At 40.7% G+C, this 16,635-nt stretch overlaps 1 protein-coding gene across 1 annotated transcript in view; it reads left to right on the top strand.

The window, feature by feature from the left end:
* The window catches only part of myo1d (myosin 1D), a 130,565-nt gene that overhangs the window by 98,996 nt on the left and 14,934 nt on the right, over positions 1-16,635 (top strand). Inside the window, exon 21 of the mRNA XM_037691633.1 lies at positions 3,110-3,264. Within this exon, the coding sequence (XP_037547561.1) occupies positions 3,110-3,264 (155 nt within the window). The remainder of the gene's footprint in view (positions 1-3,109; positions 3,265-16,635) is intronic.

The raw sequence follows: 16,635 nt of genomic DNA, 5'->3' as shown, positions 1-16,635 counted from the left end.
AAGGAGAAGAACAAGGAGTAGAAGGACAAGAAGAGGACAAAGGAGAAGAACAAGGAGTAGAAGGACAAGAAGAGGACAAAGAAGGAGAAGGACAAGAAGAGGACAAAGGAGAAGAACAAGGAGTAGAAGGACAAGAAGAGGACAAAGAAGGAGAAGAACAAGGAGTAGAAGGACAAGAAGAGGACTATAAGAAGAGGATGACAAAAGATGACAGACGAAGACAAGGATGACAAGAAGAGGACGAAGAATGAGAAGAACAAGGAGTAGAAGGACAAGAAGAGGATGACAAAAGAAGACGAAGAAGACAACAAGAAGAGGACAAGGAGAAAGAGGACAAGAAAAGGATGACAAGAAGACAAGAAGAGAAATAATTCCACTGCTATCAATGTGCATTCTTTGTGAGAGCTTTCAGTTTCTCTGGCACAGTTTGGTCATGCTGCTCGTCTTGTCTCCTTACTTGTGTTCTTGTGTTCTTGTTGGAAACAATAAGGGTCTGAACTGAACTCATCTTGGATCTAAGATTAATAATATCTTGTTTTTTGTGAGGATCCAGTTATCAGAGCTAATGATGCGAATGGATTGCAGAAAACTCTTTCCGAGTCAGACATCAGTCGTCAAGTGTGTGTTTCCAGATTCCTGACAGATGGTTGAGCTGATAAAGCTACCACAGATTTCCTGCTCGGGGTAAAACCGATTTTGTGAATCAAAATGTAAAATGAGACGAGGAAATCAATCTGAATGTATCATCACTCAGCTCATTAGAACACAAATTGTTGTTCCGTTCAATTAGAGCTTCAATAAAAATGTAAATGTAATTGGCTCCTTGAAATTAACTGTGGGTGGCTTTAATTCACGGTGATAACATCACGTCTCCTGTTTGGTTCCAGTATCAACCGGTTTCATTTTCCCTCCACTGATGGAGTGTGTCCCTCAGCGTTGCATTTAGGTGATGGATAATAAAGTACCTATCGTGCTGCCCTTGAGCCATTTCTTCTACGTTCATGAGAAAGATGTCTGAAGAGACGAATAAATTACAAGAAGCAGGTAGAGGAGAGCCGCGATGAAAACAGGAGGAATAAAAGAACAAAGGAGCAAAGAATCAGTCGTTAATGAGACATAAAGACAGGTTTTTTTTCACATCCTGAGAAGTATTTTCCTGTGATGATACCAGTTTCCTCCTCCAGCATCTACTTTGAAAACCTTTAATGCAGAAAAATCCACCGCCCAGGCAGGGATTCCTCTTTTAACTCAGCTGCTCTCCACTGGTGGGCTGTTGGGGGGTTCTAATTAGAAAAGTAAGATTTGTCCTCTGAGACTCAGATCAATAACTCTCTGCTCCACATGCTGGCTTTGTTTTTGAGTGGAAGCATTCACGGTCATTAATGGACGCTGCATGGCGGCGTTTTCCTGAGAGCTCATAAAGTACAGCGACTAACTCCCATCAGAAGAGCTAAATGTTGTCTGGGAGAATATTTAAAGAAAAAATGTTGCATATTGACTAATTTAGATACACAAAGTATTTTTTGTCTTTTTAAGACATGGCAGATATATTATAGTCTCTGTCCACACGTCGTTCTCTCGTCCCGCCCGTTAGTTTGGATTCTCTCAAGATTATTTAATGGAACTTCACACACACAAGATGAGTTCTACTCAGAAGACATTTCGGTGAAATGACCGCGCAGACCAGTCCATCTTGAACCTTCGTCTAGCCGTTCATAGATCACAGGTGACGCCGCCACGTCCCGCTCAGATGCGACTTTCGAGCGGAACCAAAAGAAACGTGGAGCAGAACTTTGTTGGGCTGAGAGATCGTGAGGCGTTAAATATGTGCCGGTCCGGCTCTGCTACTACCTCGCTCGGTGGCACAGAGGTGCATCAGCTGACTCTGACCCGCTCGCTGCCTCGATGTGTCTTCTGATGGACCGAGGCGGCCAGAACACGTCCGTGCCAGGCTGAGGCGCCTTCTTAATGAGGCTGTAGTGTCACATGCACTTTATCACACCAACTCCAAGGTCAAAGTTTATAAAGGCCTTTGCTTGTCCATGTCATAGATTGCTGTATTGCTTTATAGTAGTTTGTATAATAAGCTGTATACATTACTCTTGTTTTACTGCTCTGTTAGCAAAATATCTTGTGAACCAGTGGCTGGATTTGATCAAAACTTGAACTACTCCATCCCTTCTTATCATAAAATGTAGGTTAAAATCTGGCATGGAAGGTGGCGTACAATTAGTTTTTTATGTTTTAATTTCTATGTACAGAATGTCAGAATTGTGATTTTATGAAACTATTTTGCTGCCTTGGCCACAATTTAGACTCGTTGTGTGGTTTCTCAAACTATGAAACTGTTAAAAGGTTTGTTTATTTTGAAATACAGCTTTCATAAAACAAATAAAAATAAGCAAAGAAATATTAGGGCAGAAATATTAAAGTACAGATATGTAAACTTTACAATAACGTTGAAAGATGAAGTACAGTAGTCCCTCGTTTATCGCAGGGGATCCGTACCCTGAAGCCCCACGATAAGTGAAAAACGGCCAAGTAGGAATAGTAATACAAGTAGTAAGTTGTAGTTTATATATATATATATATATATATATATATATATATATATATATAAAGGGGTTTTAAACCCTTCCCACACTCTTGCAATATTCTGAACAATGTTTCTAAACTAGAAACGCTCTAAAAGAGCACAGAATGTCATGATTTCAGCTCCCTGCCTCCGCTGCTCTTTGCCACCTGCAAGCGCTCTTGGTCACGCCCACTTTTCTGCTCCGCACAAGAGCAGCTGATCAGCTGCAGCAGGAAGTTTATCCTGCAGCAGTATGGGCTACACAAATGTGAAGCAGGTGCTAAATAATTTTAAAAAATGTATTTTTAATTAAAATCCATGCCGATCGTGCGGCTCATCCATCAATCAGCCAGTTGTGCGTCATGTCCAATCTTATTTTGAAAAACCGCAATAGAGCGAGTCCGCGATAAACGAACCGCGACAGAGCGAGGTACTACTGTACAGTATTATTTTACTCATAAGCATTTTTGTACGTGCATTTTTTGTGTTTCTATGTGCATATTTGTCTGAGTTTTGTTTGTTTGTGCGTCCCAGGTGACGGGACTGAGCGTTTCCCCGGGGAAGGACCAGCTGGTTGTGTTCCACACCAAGGACAGCAGGGATCTGGTGGTGTGCCTGCAGGGCATGGTACCTGCCAACGAGAGCCGCATCGGGGAGCTGGTTGGAACTCTGCTCAGCCATTTCAGAAGGTCAGCAGTCACAAAGTGTTAACAAGTAGAAGGCAGGAACTGATGGCTCAGTTAACGTGCCTTGGAAGTACAGAGACGTGTGCGCAGCTCGAGGTAAAACCAGATTGATATCTTTTATTTGTTGCTCGGAGAAAAGCTTCTATTCAGGATTCTGTCCCCGTTTGAACCTGGTGGAGCTCATTTGAGGTAATTTGCTGCATCACTGCAGAGACGGTGTCACTTGATGAAACTGAAACGATCTGCATCCCCTGAGCGAACTGGTGAGACGAATGTCTGTGGCACATGTGTGGCGTCGCCCCACGTGACCCGAGGCTGCAGGATTATGGGGCAGTTGGAGGACACAGACACAGCTGTCCTCAACTCAACTGTTCACTTAATCTGAGCTCTCCGTTCAGGACAGGCTGCTCAAAACCACTGGGTTTACTCCAGTTTCTAAGGAGGGAAACACAGATTTGGATCAACTACAAATATATCCTGGAATCCTGCAGTCACAAATCTTCACAAATCAAATGAGCTTCAGTTCAGGAAGCATAAAAAAACCATGTGAAGGAAGAGAAAGCCCACGTATCAATCTGTTAAATATTCAAAGACAAATGTTTGTGCTGAGCCTGGATCTCAGGTCTTCAGTTGTTTGATCGTTTTCTGCATCACAGAGCAAAGTTATAATAAAGCATCAAGCATGGATGCAGGGGTGGGGTTGATAAATAAGCTGCCGTGTTAAAATAACTACATCTGAAAAACTGTATGACACAGTTAAGTTAAACTCTGACATATTTTGTGCAAGAAGATTATTGAAACCAGCAGCCGTGTAAATGCTGAGTCAGCATTCACCTTTTATAGTTTATAGCAGGGCAATTCAACTAAATTGTTCAGGGACCACAGTTACTGAAAGCCAAGAGCTCTGGACATCCAGCAGTTGATGTTTTAAGTAAGATTGTTTTATGATTTAAATGTCAAGTTTTATTTAAAAATAAACCCTTTGGTGGGCCGAACTGAGCTCACCCCTGGGCCTGATTTGGCCCTCGGACCACCAGTTGAATATCCCTGATTTGTAATTTTTTGTCTGTATGTTTTTTTCTGTTTTGAATCAGAATACTTCCACGTGCTTTGTGCAGTTTTAACCGTTAAAATGTTCATCTTGATCGGGGATTGGTTGCTTTGACTTTGCTTTTTGAAACATTTATTCTTTTTATACACATGACGAGAGACAGACGTGTTAAACTAGCCTCCGTACGTAATCTTTGCCTTGTCCACCAATAACTTCTGATTCGCTCAAGATCATTTAAATAAACTTCATGCACGTATGTACGATGACTAGACGTAGTTTCACGTAAACATTTCATCACCCCTGATTCAAGGTCAAGGTCACAGTTGAAATTGGGTCTTTGCTTTTCCCACCCATAACTTAGGATTCCTAAGATAACAAAACTCAGTGTTTCTCCTTCCATTATACAAGCAGGGCCCCCCGCCCTGTCAACAGAACTGAGCGCCCCGCCTACCAAAGCCCCACCCCCTCCCATCGACAACTGCCAACACTGACGTAGCGCTAAGTGGCGTGCAATTCATATGCACTAGCTAAAAAGCTTCATCGCTGTTTTCCTCACGCTGAGCCGTCTACACCCCCCCACCCCCACCACCAGCGCGTGCACTCAAGACGTGTCTCTCCCTCCACCCCCCCACGTCGACTAAAATCACAGAAGGTATGAGCGCCCTGCCAGGGCAAGTAAAAAAGGGGAAACACTGAAATTTGATACAAATGTGTGCCACCAGTAGAAGACGTGTTGTAAACTTTTCATCATCCCAGCTCTAAGGTGAAGGTCACAAATCAAGGTCAAACTTTATACAAGCCGTTGTTATAGATTGCAGTATAAAAGTTTGTCAAAGGGCGTGCAATGTGCTGTATGTGGTGCTCTAGTAAAAAATATCTAACTATTTAAAAAACTTTGGGCTTTAGAATTCAGCTACAGTGTTGACGTCAGCTAGGCCTGTCACGATAACGAATTTTACTGGGCGATTAATTGTCTTAGAAATTATTGTGATAAATGATAATATTGTTTGAAATTTGACAATAATTATTAATCGTCAAATTTAAGAAGAAATGTTGGTTAATTTGTTTTGTGTGTATGTCGATGTCAATTTATGTATATAAAAACAACCAAAGCTGACCAAAGTGCTTTACAGTTAATACGGATAAAAAGAGTAAGAAATGCATCTAGTGCCACTCAAAAACACAAAGTAAATAAACAACAACAATAAAATTGGCTCAAACTTTCTCAGACTCTGCGTGGATCAAATGCCAAGGAATCCAGATGAGTCTTCAGCAACGATTTAAAAGTCTCAACAGTCCGAACGGTCTTTAAATTCTTGGATAAACTGTTCCACAGTTTTGTAGCAGCAACCGCAAAAGCCCGATCACCTCTGGACTTCAGTTTGGATCTGGGGACTTCGAAGAGGAACTGGTTGGTAGACTGGAGTGCTCTTACTGGAGTCTAGATGTTGATAAGATCACATAAATAAGACGGGGCCAGACCTTTTAAGACTAAAAACAAGCAATCGTAGTGTGTAGTACCTTTGGCAGTATAAGACTGTTTGAACCGAAGGATGGATGGTGAGGGAGCGAGCAGCTTGTCTCTTTAAGAAAAATGGGAGGGAGGCCCCTTGACGTGACATGGGCTGTCTTTCTTGGGTTCTCAAAATGGCAGACGCTCGGTGTGGTTTGAGCTCTTCAGCATTTTTCACACAAGACTTTTAATAAAAAATCAGTAAACAAGTTCTCAGCTTCTTTTTGCAGAGAAAAACAACTTTTTACACGAAGGCACGAGTTTCAACCGTGAATTTTGAAGCTTCGACAAGACGGAGGTTTTTTTCCCCCCGAGGTCGGTCTGTTAGCTTAGCTCGTAGCTTAGCTTCTTTTAACGATCCACAAACACGATTTTGGACGGTTAAAACAGATTTTAAAGAGAAAGAGAGGAGTCAGTGAAGAACCGGAGTTGAGTCTTTTGTCTTCCGGTGTCTTCAGTAGAAAGAGAGAGACGGGAAGAAACGAAAAAGCCGATAAATGAAAATGAGGTTGATAATTTTAATTTATCGTGCTATTAATTGATTTATTGTTTATCGCGACAGGCCTAATGTCAACATGTATTTGCTAATTTTAGCTACTGTTCGGTTGATTTTACCTTCTGATCTGTTCATTGTAACCTTTGTTCTGCATGTCTTATTTTAATAAATCTGCTTTAAGTTAATTTAATCAAAATCACGCACCACTCAACGTTAATGCTGCATTTAATTTTTTTAATTCAATTTCTTTAGTTTTAGCTGGAAAATTAACAGAATTTATTATATATTGTTCCATTGTTTGTCGTTTCATTGAGCGACTCTTCCTCGGTAGTTTGGCAGAAACGTTGCCCTGATGTTGAGCGTGGGGGGGGGGGGGTGCCCACATCTGTGTGTGTGAACACACTCCATCATTGCCAGTCTGTGATGGTATCTCATGTTATTATGGAGCCCATTTCTCTGTAGGTGTCGGGGCTGCGAGGCCTCGTGTAATGACCCTCCGTGCGCTTCACGTGCAGCCTCATCCATCACCATGAGCCTCTGACAGAACAAAGAGCCCACCAGCCTGTGGAACCGAGTGTCACAGCGTTGATGTTTGTTTGTTCTTATCAGTTTTATCGTCTGAACGGTGAGAGATTCCTGCGAGTCGGCCTCCTTCTCATTGTTCATGCACAGTATATTATCTTGGGCTCTGCGGCTGCAGCTCCTCGTGCACGTGGCTTTAACCTTTATCTCTCCTTCTGCATGCTGCACGATATTAACAGCAGCAGGCAGAGGGACGTCTTACAGCAGCAACAAAGCAACAGCGAGAACTGCCAACGTGAATCCTCCAAGTGCTCCAGTTTTCCCGTGACGCCGTTTGTCTTTAACGTCTGAATTTGTTCCTCGACGATCTGTTTTGTGTTTTCCGTTATGAATCTACGTTTTGCGGCAGACTGATGGAAAGTTGAAAGCAGAATTAAGATTCACGTTCCTTCAGCCTCCCTCGACTTTTATTCAATCTTTTAATCTGCTTCCTGTTTCTGTCGTCGTCTGCTTTTGTGCTCGTTTCAGTCTGAGACAAACCCCTTTTATCCTCCATCCACCCTTCCCCGCCTCTCTCAATCGTTCTTTTCCTCCTCCCGACTCCCACTTTCTTCATTTCTGATGAAGAGCCAATGAAATATTTAAAGCTGTGCTGCTGAGTCTATATTTAGACGAGACGGAGCCTCCCCGTTTCCTCTTTTCTCCCCGTCTTCTGCGCTCCTCAAACCCACACTGCCGCCAGGACGGAGCATAAATGTGCGTTTGTCCCGATTAAACAAGAACTTCATTCACTTCTATTGATTAAAATAAATGGAAAATTTCCTTTGAAGCAGATATAAAGTGACAGACACCGTTTTCCTGCAGAAATGTTTAAAAAAAAACATCCTAAACTTTTAAAGATTTTACAGAGACATAATTTAAACGATTTAATCCGAAATTTTATTTATTTGCTGAGTAAACAAACCCAGTGATATTACATTAAAATGTTGTTTAGTCAAACACATGACATTTAAAGCAGAAGGTCGTGTTTTAATTAGAGCTGCATGCACATCAGTTGCAATAAAACATTTTCCTCGCGCTGCTTCCGTCCTGAGCGTCGCCTGAACCAGGTGTGGTGGACATCAGCCCCGCTGTGAAGCTCTGCGTGAGTTTCACTTTACAAGTACAAATTAAGAGCGGGTGTTTCTTCCTCTCAGCCGATTGGTCAACGTCCTGTCAATCACAGGTTTAACGATCCAATCAGAGAACAGATGAGTTCAGGGGGGTGTGGCTTTACTGAGACGCAAGTCCTGGAAGGTATGAGGATTACTTTGCAGAGGTGGACAACGCCACAAGACGTTTAAAGCAATTAAACGGCTGCATACAGAATTGGAGAATAAATTTTCTTTGACAGATAATCTAGAAGACTTTTTTCAGTCTTTGTCTTGTAGCGTAGTTAGCATGCTTTATGAAACAACTCTTCAATATTCTTTAGGAATATAAGACGTATTCTGTGAACCGGCAGTTGTGACTATATATTATACACGTTAGCTTAACATGTTAGCAGAAAAATGCAAACGTATACATTTGTGTTTCTAAGTGTTTAAAGTTCAGTCTAGTTCTGGAACCACCACGACTTCAAAAATGTTTTTAAAAAAGTTTTTGCTTAAGATGTTTGATTTAAATTTCCTTAAGTCTCATGGATTAATTGCTGTTTTTGTTTGTTTTGTTTTTAAACTAATGATATTGGGGGGCCTGATGGGAGATTGTCCAAGGACCACTTTTGGCCCTCGGGCCTTAAGTTGTCCACGTCTGCTTTATGGTTTAAGGTTAAGGTTCTTTATTTGTCATTCGCATCACACGTGGTACATGAGGTGGAACGAAACTGTGTGCACTGGGTCCCAGTTACGTCCAACAAAAGTATAAATTGTAAAGAAAAACCGTAATAAGATCTAATATATGAACTAAGAATACACTAAACACTAGTAGTGCAAGAACATTACGCCGAGCAGCAGCGGCACGAACAAAATAGAACAAAAACAAAATCATCGTCCAGATATTTATTTCTGAAAATCACGTTGGGTTCCTTTGTATAGTTTTCAGCTATTCAGTCAGATAAGTGGTAGAAGATGGATGGATGGATGGATGGATGGATGAATGGATGAAGGAAGCAAGGAAACTCACTCACTCACTCACTCACTCCACAACTACACAGTCTGATTTACCAGCACAAACTATTTGACTGGAATTCGGTCGCACACCCGAAGCAGATCATGAATTCATGATCCTTGAAATATAACAAGCTGTGATTTATTGCAGTTCTTTATGAAATTAATATTATTATCAGTGATATTGCAACGATAAGTTATCAAATAATGTGCGGTCCTATACTTATTTTCTGTCCTGAGTGAGTTTTTCTGCAGCATATTCTTATATATTATAGCATTAAATTAAAATTATTTCTCACACTTTTGTTTTCCAGGTGGTGGATTATTAACACTAACTCTTTGACTGTCCCACGTCTGACTCTTAATAATTGTTGGTCTACAAGTCTGTGGGTTGCTACGGTTACATTTAAACACCTAATCTGTCTGTCCACAGGTTAAATTTAATATAAAAGTGACTTTTTATTGATCTAGATGTCAAATACACTTTTGTATTTGATCCAGATTTACTTAATTATTTGTTACCCGCATCATCTTCAAAAAATTTTAACCTTTTTTTTACGGAATGAATTTTTCATCCAACTGTGATAGTCAGCTACACATATTATGTAGCACAACAACATAAGTTTATTGTACAGTTGGCAGTTTTTTAATAAATAAGTATTTAACTCTGTATAAATGTCCCTAAATCATGCCATCATGAAATATTAAATGTAATTCCTTCTTGTTTCCTGGTTCTTCTGCCAGTGAAATATGAATGTTGAACAATTTGTTTATTACAACCACAGTTTTTGTTTTATTGTTTTTATTCATAACTGAGCAGAGTCTGATCACTAAATCTTCAGAACTGCTTCAGGACTGAATGACGGCCATAACTGCTTGTTGAACTTTGTTGGATTTGTACCTGGATTACTGAGCATGAACTTTGATATAATTTATAGTTTTTTACGTTTCTATTAGTGGATATCTTTTATTTTTATTGTTCAGTAGTTTCCTGTGAAGTTCTGCATCCCAGACTTCCACCTCAGTTCAAACTGAGAGCCTTTGCCGAGAGCCGAAACGTAAAAATAGCTCCTTGTTGAATTATTCATGCTCTGCCTCAGTTCTCACAGGTGGAACGCTGCAAGTTTTCTCATCACAAAAAGCAGCGTATTTATGCTAAGTTACTCTCTAAGTTACTCTCTTTGAGTGAAAGCGAGACAAACAGAGTGCTTTGAGAGGTGGCAATAAGGATGATCAAAATGTGTGGATTACAGTGAGGCGGCACATTCTCTCTCTTGCAGTCCGTCTAACTCTGAGTCCAAGATCGCCCCATCATCCTTGGAATCCCCTCTCTGTGTGATTCCTGCAGTCTCCCTGTCGTTCCGTTGTGCAAGCAGACACAAAAAGGAAAGTGCAGGGTTGTTTCTTTACAGTTTGACAGCCCCCACCTCTGTCAGAGACCACAGCTACTAATGAAAACACACTGACTGTGTGTTTGTTTATATATATATATATATATATATATATATATATATATATACATATATACATATATACATATATAATGAACTACTACCCGTACTTATTACTTGTACTAATATTCCTACTTTGCGTTTTTTTCACTTATCGCGGGTCTTCAGGGTACGGATCCCCCGTGATAGACGAGAAACTACTGAACTCTGAAATGATAGAAGTTTTGAAGCTCCTCCTGAATAAGCTGAATTCTTTAAAGTATCATAACAGATGCAGAAGTAGTTTTGGGTGCAACAATGGATGAAACCTCTTCTTTCTCTGAGGTTTAGTTCTTAGTCCTCTTCAACCCTGGGCGCTTCTTACTGCAGTCTGGGAGCTGTTGGGCCTCCTGTCTGCTTTATTTCCTCTCTCTGCTGTAAACCCTTCAGGTGTGTCTCTGACTGATGTGTGTAGATCTACTTCCTGCTAAACGTCTCCGAGCGTGGCTGCATCCATTCATGCTTTCCTCCACTCTCCTGTAACCTCCTCCGCAGCTTTTGTCCTCATTTTCCACCCACTTAGATCCTTCACCTCGCCGCCTCCTCCCCCCGATTGTATGAATCAGCGCCGCACGTCGCCTGCATTGATCTGTCACAGTGATACGGTCATTTTCTGCTCCTGCCACCTCCCTCTTTTACCGTTTAACCACCACGCTGTCGGTTTCTGACACCGCAGGGACAGATTCGGCACGTCCTTGGAGAGTAGTGGGTACTTAAAGTGTTGAGATGAGAGGAAGAAACCACAAACGTTAAAATAAATACAAAAAGTGAGACGGATGAGGGCAGTTATATGAGCACGTAAAGTTTTATTGATTTAGTCTAAACCTGATTGTTGGTTCAGGAATTGTCTCAGTCTGGAGAATCTGCTGACGTGTGTTTAGTTCATTATTTTCCCATCAGTGTGTGATAAATATTTTACTCTCGTGTGCACTGAACCCAATGACTTTTTTCTTTTATAACATTTAATCTGGTTATTTGTAGAGATGATCATTTTAAAGCACAGTATTAGGATTTTATCTCCTTTTCTTTATGAGCAGGTTTCACTTTTCTCTCGCTCATCTGCCGGGAGCACCAGCATCATTTCATTACCGGATGTTTATCGACAAATAATCGAGTTTTTGTGAATGGCAAATAAATAAAACAAAGATTCCTGCAGTGTGACTTCACAGGACAAGCTTTAGTTTGGGGCCAGATTCAGACCAGACAAAAATCACCAACATCCTGAAAGTGCACTTTTTATAGGGGATTAGAATAAATAAAATAAAAAAAACATTCTAAATTAAACAAGGGCACCTCATTTTGTTGAAGTAGTCAGGTTTGTCTTTTAACTGCACATTCATACGACTGAACCAGAGATGCCATTAAGATCATTTATGATTAAAAAAGGATGAGCTGGAGCTGGCAGAGAGGACCGACAAGAAAACCAGACGTTAGTGTGGAGACGATCGGTCTTTGTCCTCTTCAAGGTCAACCTTTCTGCTGAATCAAATATCTCTCACTGATTCCAGTGGGCATCTCTCCCCTTCCCTTTTTTTTTTTTTTTTTTAACTCAATCCCTCGTCTCCGTTTTCTCCTCCTCCATCCGTCTCTCGCTTCACTGCTGCTGGAGCTCCGCCCCCTCCCCCTCTTGTTTTCCTCCACTCGTTCCCCCTCCTCCTCCTGGCACACTCTCTTTCTCCCTCCTTTCTGGGGCGCTGCGGATGCAGTTTCCATGGCAACCATCGGATCCATGCTCGCCTGGATTCGCATGTGATCCATTAATAACCTCGCTGGCTGCGGATAATAACGGCACATCTCAAAACCTGATGATGGCGAAACGTGTGAGAGAACGTGTGATAAAACAGGTTTGACCCACGTCGATGAGCTCGTGTCTCATTTACCGTCTGATGCTTTTAGATTAAGATGACCTGCCCAACCCATCTGATTTTAACAGCTCGTATTAGCAGATTTTATTCACACACAGACGAGACTCCGTGCTGTGAAGTCGGTTTCGTCACATCAACACGCTGCAGCCTGAGGGAGGACAGCGGCCTGGTGGAGTGACGGATGGCGAGTGGCCAGGCCCGAGCGTTTGTTTTTCTTACTGTGACAATGTGTTTATGCGTGCTGACTCTGTAAATACACGTAATGCTTACAGGTGCAGAAACGAGACGTTTGTCTCGGAGGTCGTATGTGGATGAGAGCGATGGGTGTGTGAGCTTAGGTGACCTACTTTTCCACTGCAGAGAACCCAGATCCACTGAGAGCCGGCCATCTTCTCGCTCCACCTTCTTTTTTTTTAATCTCGCCCACAAGGGCAAAAACAATTAGTCTGGTGTGCTGCAGACCTGTCGGCACTAATATTAGTAACACATGTGGCATTTAGATGCAGACACAAGCTCAGTTAGCACATGTTTGGGACAAATGCAGGATGAAGTTATCTTTACGTAAACTGAAAAGTGCTGACGCTGCTTCAGTAAAGTGTTGAGAGTCACACCTCTTTAATTTGTTCATTATGTTTGGAGCTAAATTTCATTTTGTTTAAACAGTTGGAGAAAAATCATTTTAGTCGATAGTTTCGTCCCTGGCTTTAATGTTACCTGAAGCTGTGTTGGGATGAAAAACAAAGAAATTATTTCCCTCAAAATAAAATAAATTTTTAAACTACAGCTTTTTGTTTTGGTAACCCTAAACCTCAACTCAAAACCCAAAGTCAAATGTTCAAATTTAGAAAATTCAAACCGTTAGCAAAAAAAAACTAAAACATAAACCCAAACATGAGGTTCACGTGATCCAAAGCATTCTGTTTAAATAAACCAAATCTTAATTTAATCCAGTATATTTCTATAGCTACAAGTCCCACCAGAAGTCATCTCAGTGCACTGAACAGAAACATTCACTTAGATTAAAAAAAAAAGCCAATTAATAAAAGTTCTCAACCTAAGGAAGCAGCAGATTGTGTTGAATCTTCACTCCGTCACAGTCTCCCATCCTGAGCAAGCACAAAGGAGACAGTGGAAAGAAAAAACTCCCTTTTAACAGGAAGAAACCTGCAGCAGAACCAGGCTCAGGATGAGCGACCTTCTGCTTCGACCGGCTGGTTTGAGAGGAACAGGAAGGAGAAACGAACACAGAATGACACGTCCAGATGAACTTTCTATAGGAGGAAAGGCAAAAAACTTAAGATAAAAATAATTACAAATAAAAACGGGTAGAGTAGAGCAAGTAAAGAGTCAGCGAAGAGAGAGGACGTGGTCAATTTGACTTCCAGTAGTGTAAACCTATAGCAGCTGGACTAAGGTATAGCTCAGGAAGACCAAGTCAACACTAACTATAGAATTTATTTTAAAAAAAGTCTTAATCCCAGTCTTAAACTGGACATTGTGTCGGCCTCAGACAGAAACTGGAAGTTGGTTCCACAAGAGAGGAGCCTGAGAACTGAAAGATCTTCCTCCCGTTCTGCTTTTGGAAACTGTAGGAACCACAAGTAAACCTGCAGTCTGAGAGCGACGTGCTCTGTTAGAAAAATATGGAACGACAAGGTCTGTAATATAAGATGGAGCTAGGTTGTTGAGGGCTTTGTAGGTTAGAAGCAAGATTTTGAATTCTATTCTAACTTGGGCTTTAGTTAAACAGGACCAAAAGTTTAGTTTTATGTAACCCAATACTTTAAGAGCCCAAATGTAAAGTTTTGAAAACCCCAAAACTAAAACTTTAGGTTTAGCAAACACAGAACTTAAAATTATAACCTAAAGTTTATAGAACCAAAACACGAGTTTTGAGTTTTTGTTTTGCAGTTTCTAAAACTTCAGCAATCGTTGAGTTTAAGTCGTTGCAAACCTAAAGTAAAAAAAAAACAAAGATGCTGAAACCTACAGTTTAAACAAATCCCAACACAAAACATCAGGTTAAGGTTTAAATAAAATAACTAGGGTCGCAGTATAATTTTTAATCTTTCAGATGAAAGCTACAAGTTTTCTCTTAATTCTCATCTTCAAAATAAAATTCTAGCTTGATAAACATTTGAAAACCTGAATAAGTTAAAGTTCCTTTGAGCTCGGCCAAATTCCACATTTCTTCTCGTTTTATCAAGCGAACTTAAGTTGAGTCAAATGAGCCGCTGATGACTTTGTTTTCTTGATGTTGCTGAGTTTTCCTGTCGGATAAACTCGACACTCATGAACAGAGTTGCACAGATGTTTTTAAATTTCACCCTTTGACAAAATCAGCTCTCTGGAACAAAACGAGTCAATTTAAAATCTTTCATATGAAAAGAAGTGTTGCTTTATTAAAGTCATTACTATTTACAAGAACCTGTTTCTCCTGGAAAATTCTCTTCCTCTGATTTTTAATTGCGTTCCTCGGTGAACTGTTTGGAATGCCATTACCTCATTTATGAACATTTCTGCCGTTTAATTCTCAGCTTCCTGATCAGGCAGATTCACGCTCTGAACTTTGCCTTTTAGGCTCCTGTTTAGACGCTAAACGCGTCTTAGCACAGCCTCAGTCCCTGATCGCTTAACGAGTTCCTTCTGCAGTGAATCGGATTATAATTACAAACAGATCATGGCCGTAAATTAAATGAAAGGCTCAGCGCAGTTAGCTTAATGGGTTTTCTATTATAAATTTGGCATTCATTATTTTTACAACAACTTAATTTCCTCTTTCTTTAGCCTGTGCACTTATATGTAAGTGAATATACAGATGCTGGTCATAAAATCAGAATATCATGAAAAAGTTTATTTATTTCAGTAATTCCATTCAAAAAGTGCAACTTGTATATTATATTAATTCATTACACACAGACGGATATATTTCAAATGTTTGTTTTATTTTAATGTTGATGATTATAACTGACAACTAATGAAAAACCCCAATTCAGTATCTCAGAAAATTAGAATATTGTGAAAAGGTTCAATACTGAAGACAACTGGTGTCACACTCTAATCAGCTAATTAACTCAAAACACCTGCAAAGGCCTTTAAATGGTCTCAGTCTAGTTCTGTAGCTACACAATCATGGAGAAGACTGCTGACTGGACAGTTGTCCAAAAGACTATTATTGACACCTTGCACAAGGAGGGCAAGACACAAAAGGTCATTACTAAAGAGGCTGGCTGTTCACAGAGCTCTGTGTCCAAACACATTAATAGAGAGACAAAGGGAAGGAAAAGATGTGGTAGAAAAAAATTTACAAGCAAGAGGGATAACTGCACCTTGGAGAGGATGGTGAAACAAAACCCATTCCAAAATGTGGGGGCGATTCACAAAGAGTGGACTGCAGCTGGAGTCAGTGCTCCAAGAACCACCACGCTCAGACGTATGCAAGACAAGGGTTTCAGCTGTCGCATTCCTTGTGTCAAGGCGCTCTTGAACAAGAAACGGTGTCAGAAGAGTCTCGCCTGGGACTGCTGCTGAGTGGTCCAAAGTTCTATTTTCTGATTAAAGTAAATTTTACATTTCCTTTAAACATCAAGGTCCCAGAGTCTGGAGGAAGAGAGGAGAGGCCCAGAATCCACGTTGCTTGAGGTCCAGTGTCAAGTTTCCACAGTCAGTGATGGTTTGGGGTGCCATGTCATCTGCTGGTGTTGGTCCATTGTGTTTTCTGAGGTCCAAGGTCAACACAGCATCTACCAGGAAGTTTTAGAGAACTTCATGCTTCCTGACCAACTTTATGGAGATGCAGATTTCATTTTCCAACAGGACTTGGCACCTGCACACACTGCCAAACTACCAGTACCTGGTTTAAGGTCCATGGTGTCCCTGTTCTTAATAGTCCAGCAAACTCACCTGACCTTAACGTAATGTGAAGAGGAAGATGTGATACACCAGACCCAACAATTCAGAAGAGCTGAAGGCCACAGAGCAACCTGGGCTCTCAGAACACCTGAGCAGTGATTGACTCAATGCCACGCTGCATTGCTGCAGTAATCCAGACAAAAGGAGCAACAACTAAGTACTGAGTGACGTACATGCTGATACTTTTTATGTTTATACAGTTCAGTTGGCCAACATTCCTAAAAATACTTTTTTTATTGTTCTTAAATAATAATCTAATTTTCTGAGATGCTGAATTTGAGGTTTTCATTAGTTGTCAGTTATAATCATCAACATTAAAATAAACATTTGAAATAGATCAGTCTGTGCGTACTGAATGAATATAATGTACAAGTTTCA

Source organism: Nematolebias whitei, chromosome 17 (assembly GCF_014905685.2).
Source record: "Nematolebias whitei isolate Nwh7 chromosome 17, NemWhi1, whole genome shotgun sequence".
Lineage (NCBI taxonomy): Eukaryota > Metazoa > Chordata > Actinopteri > Cyprinodontiformes > Rivulidae > Nematolebias > Nematolebias whitei.
This window is presented reverse-complemented; position numbering and strand designations above follow the sequence as displayed.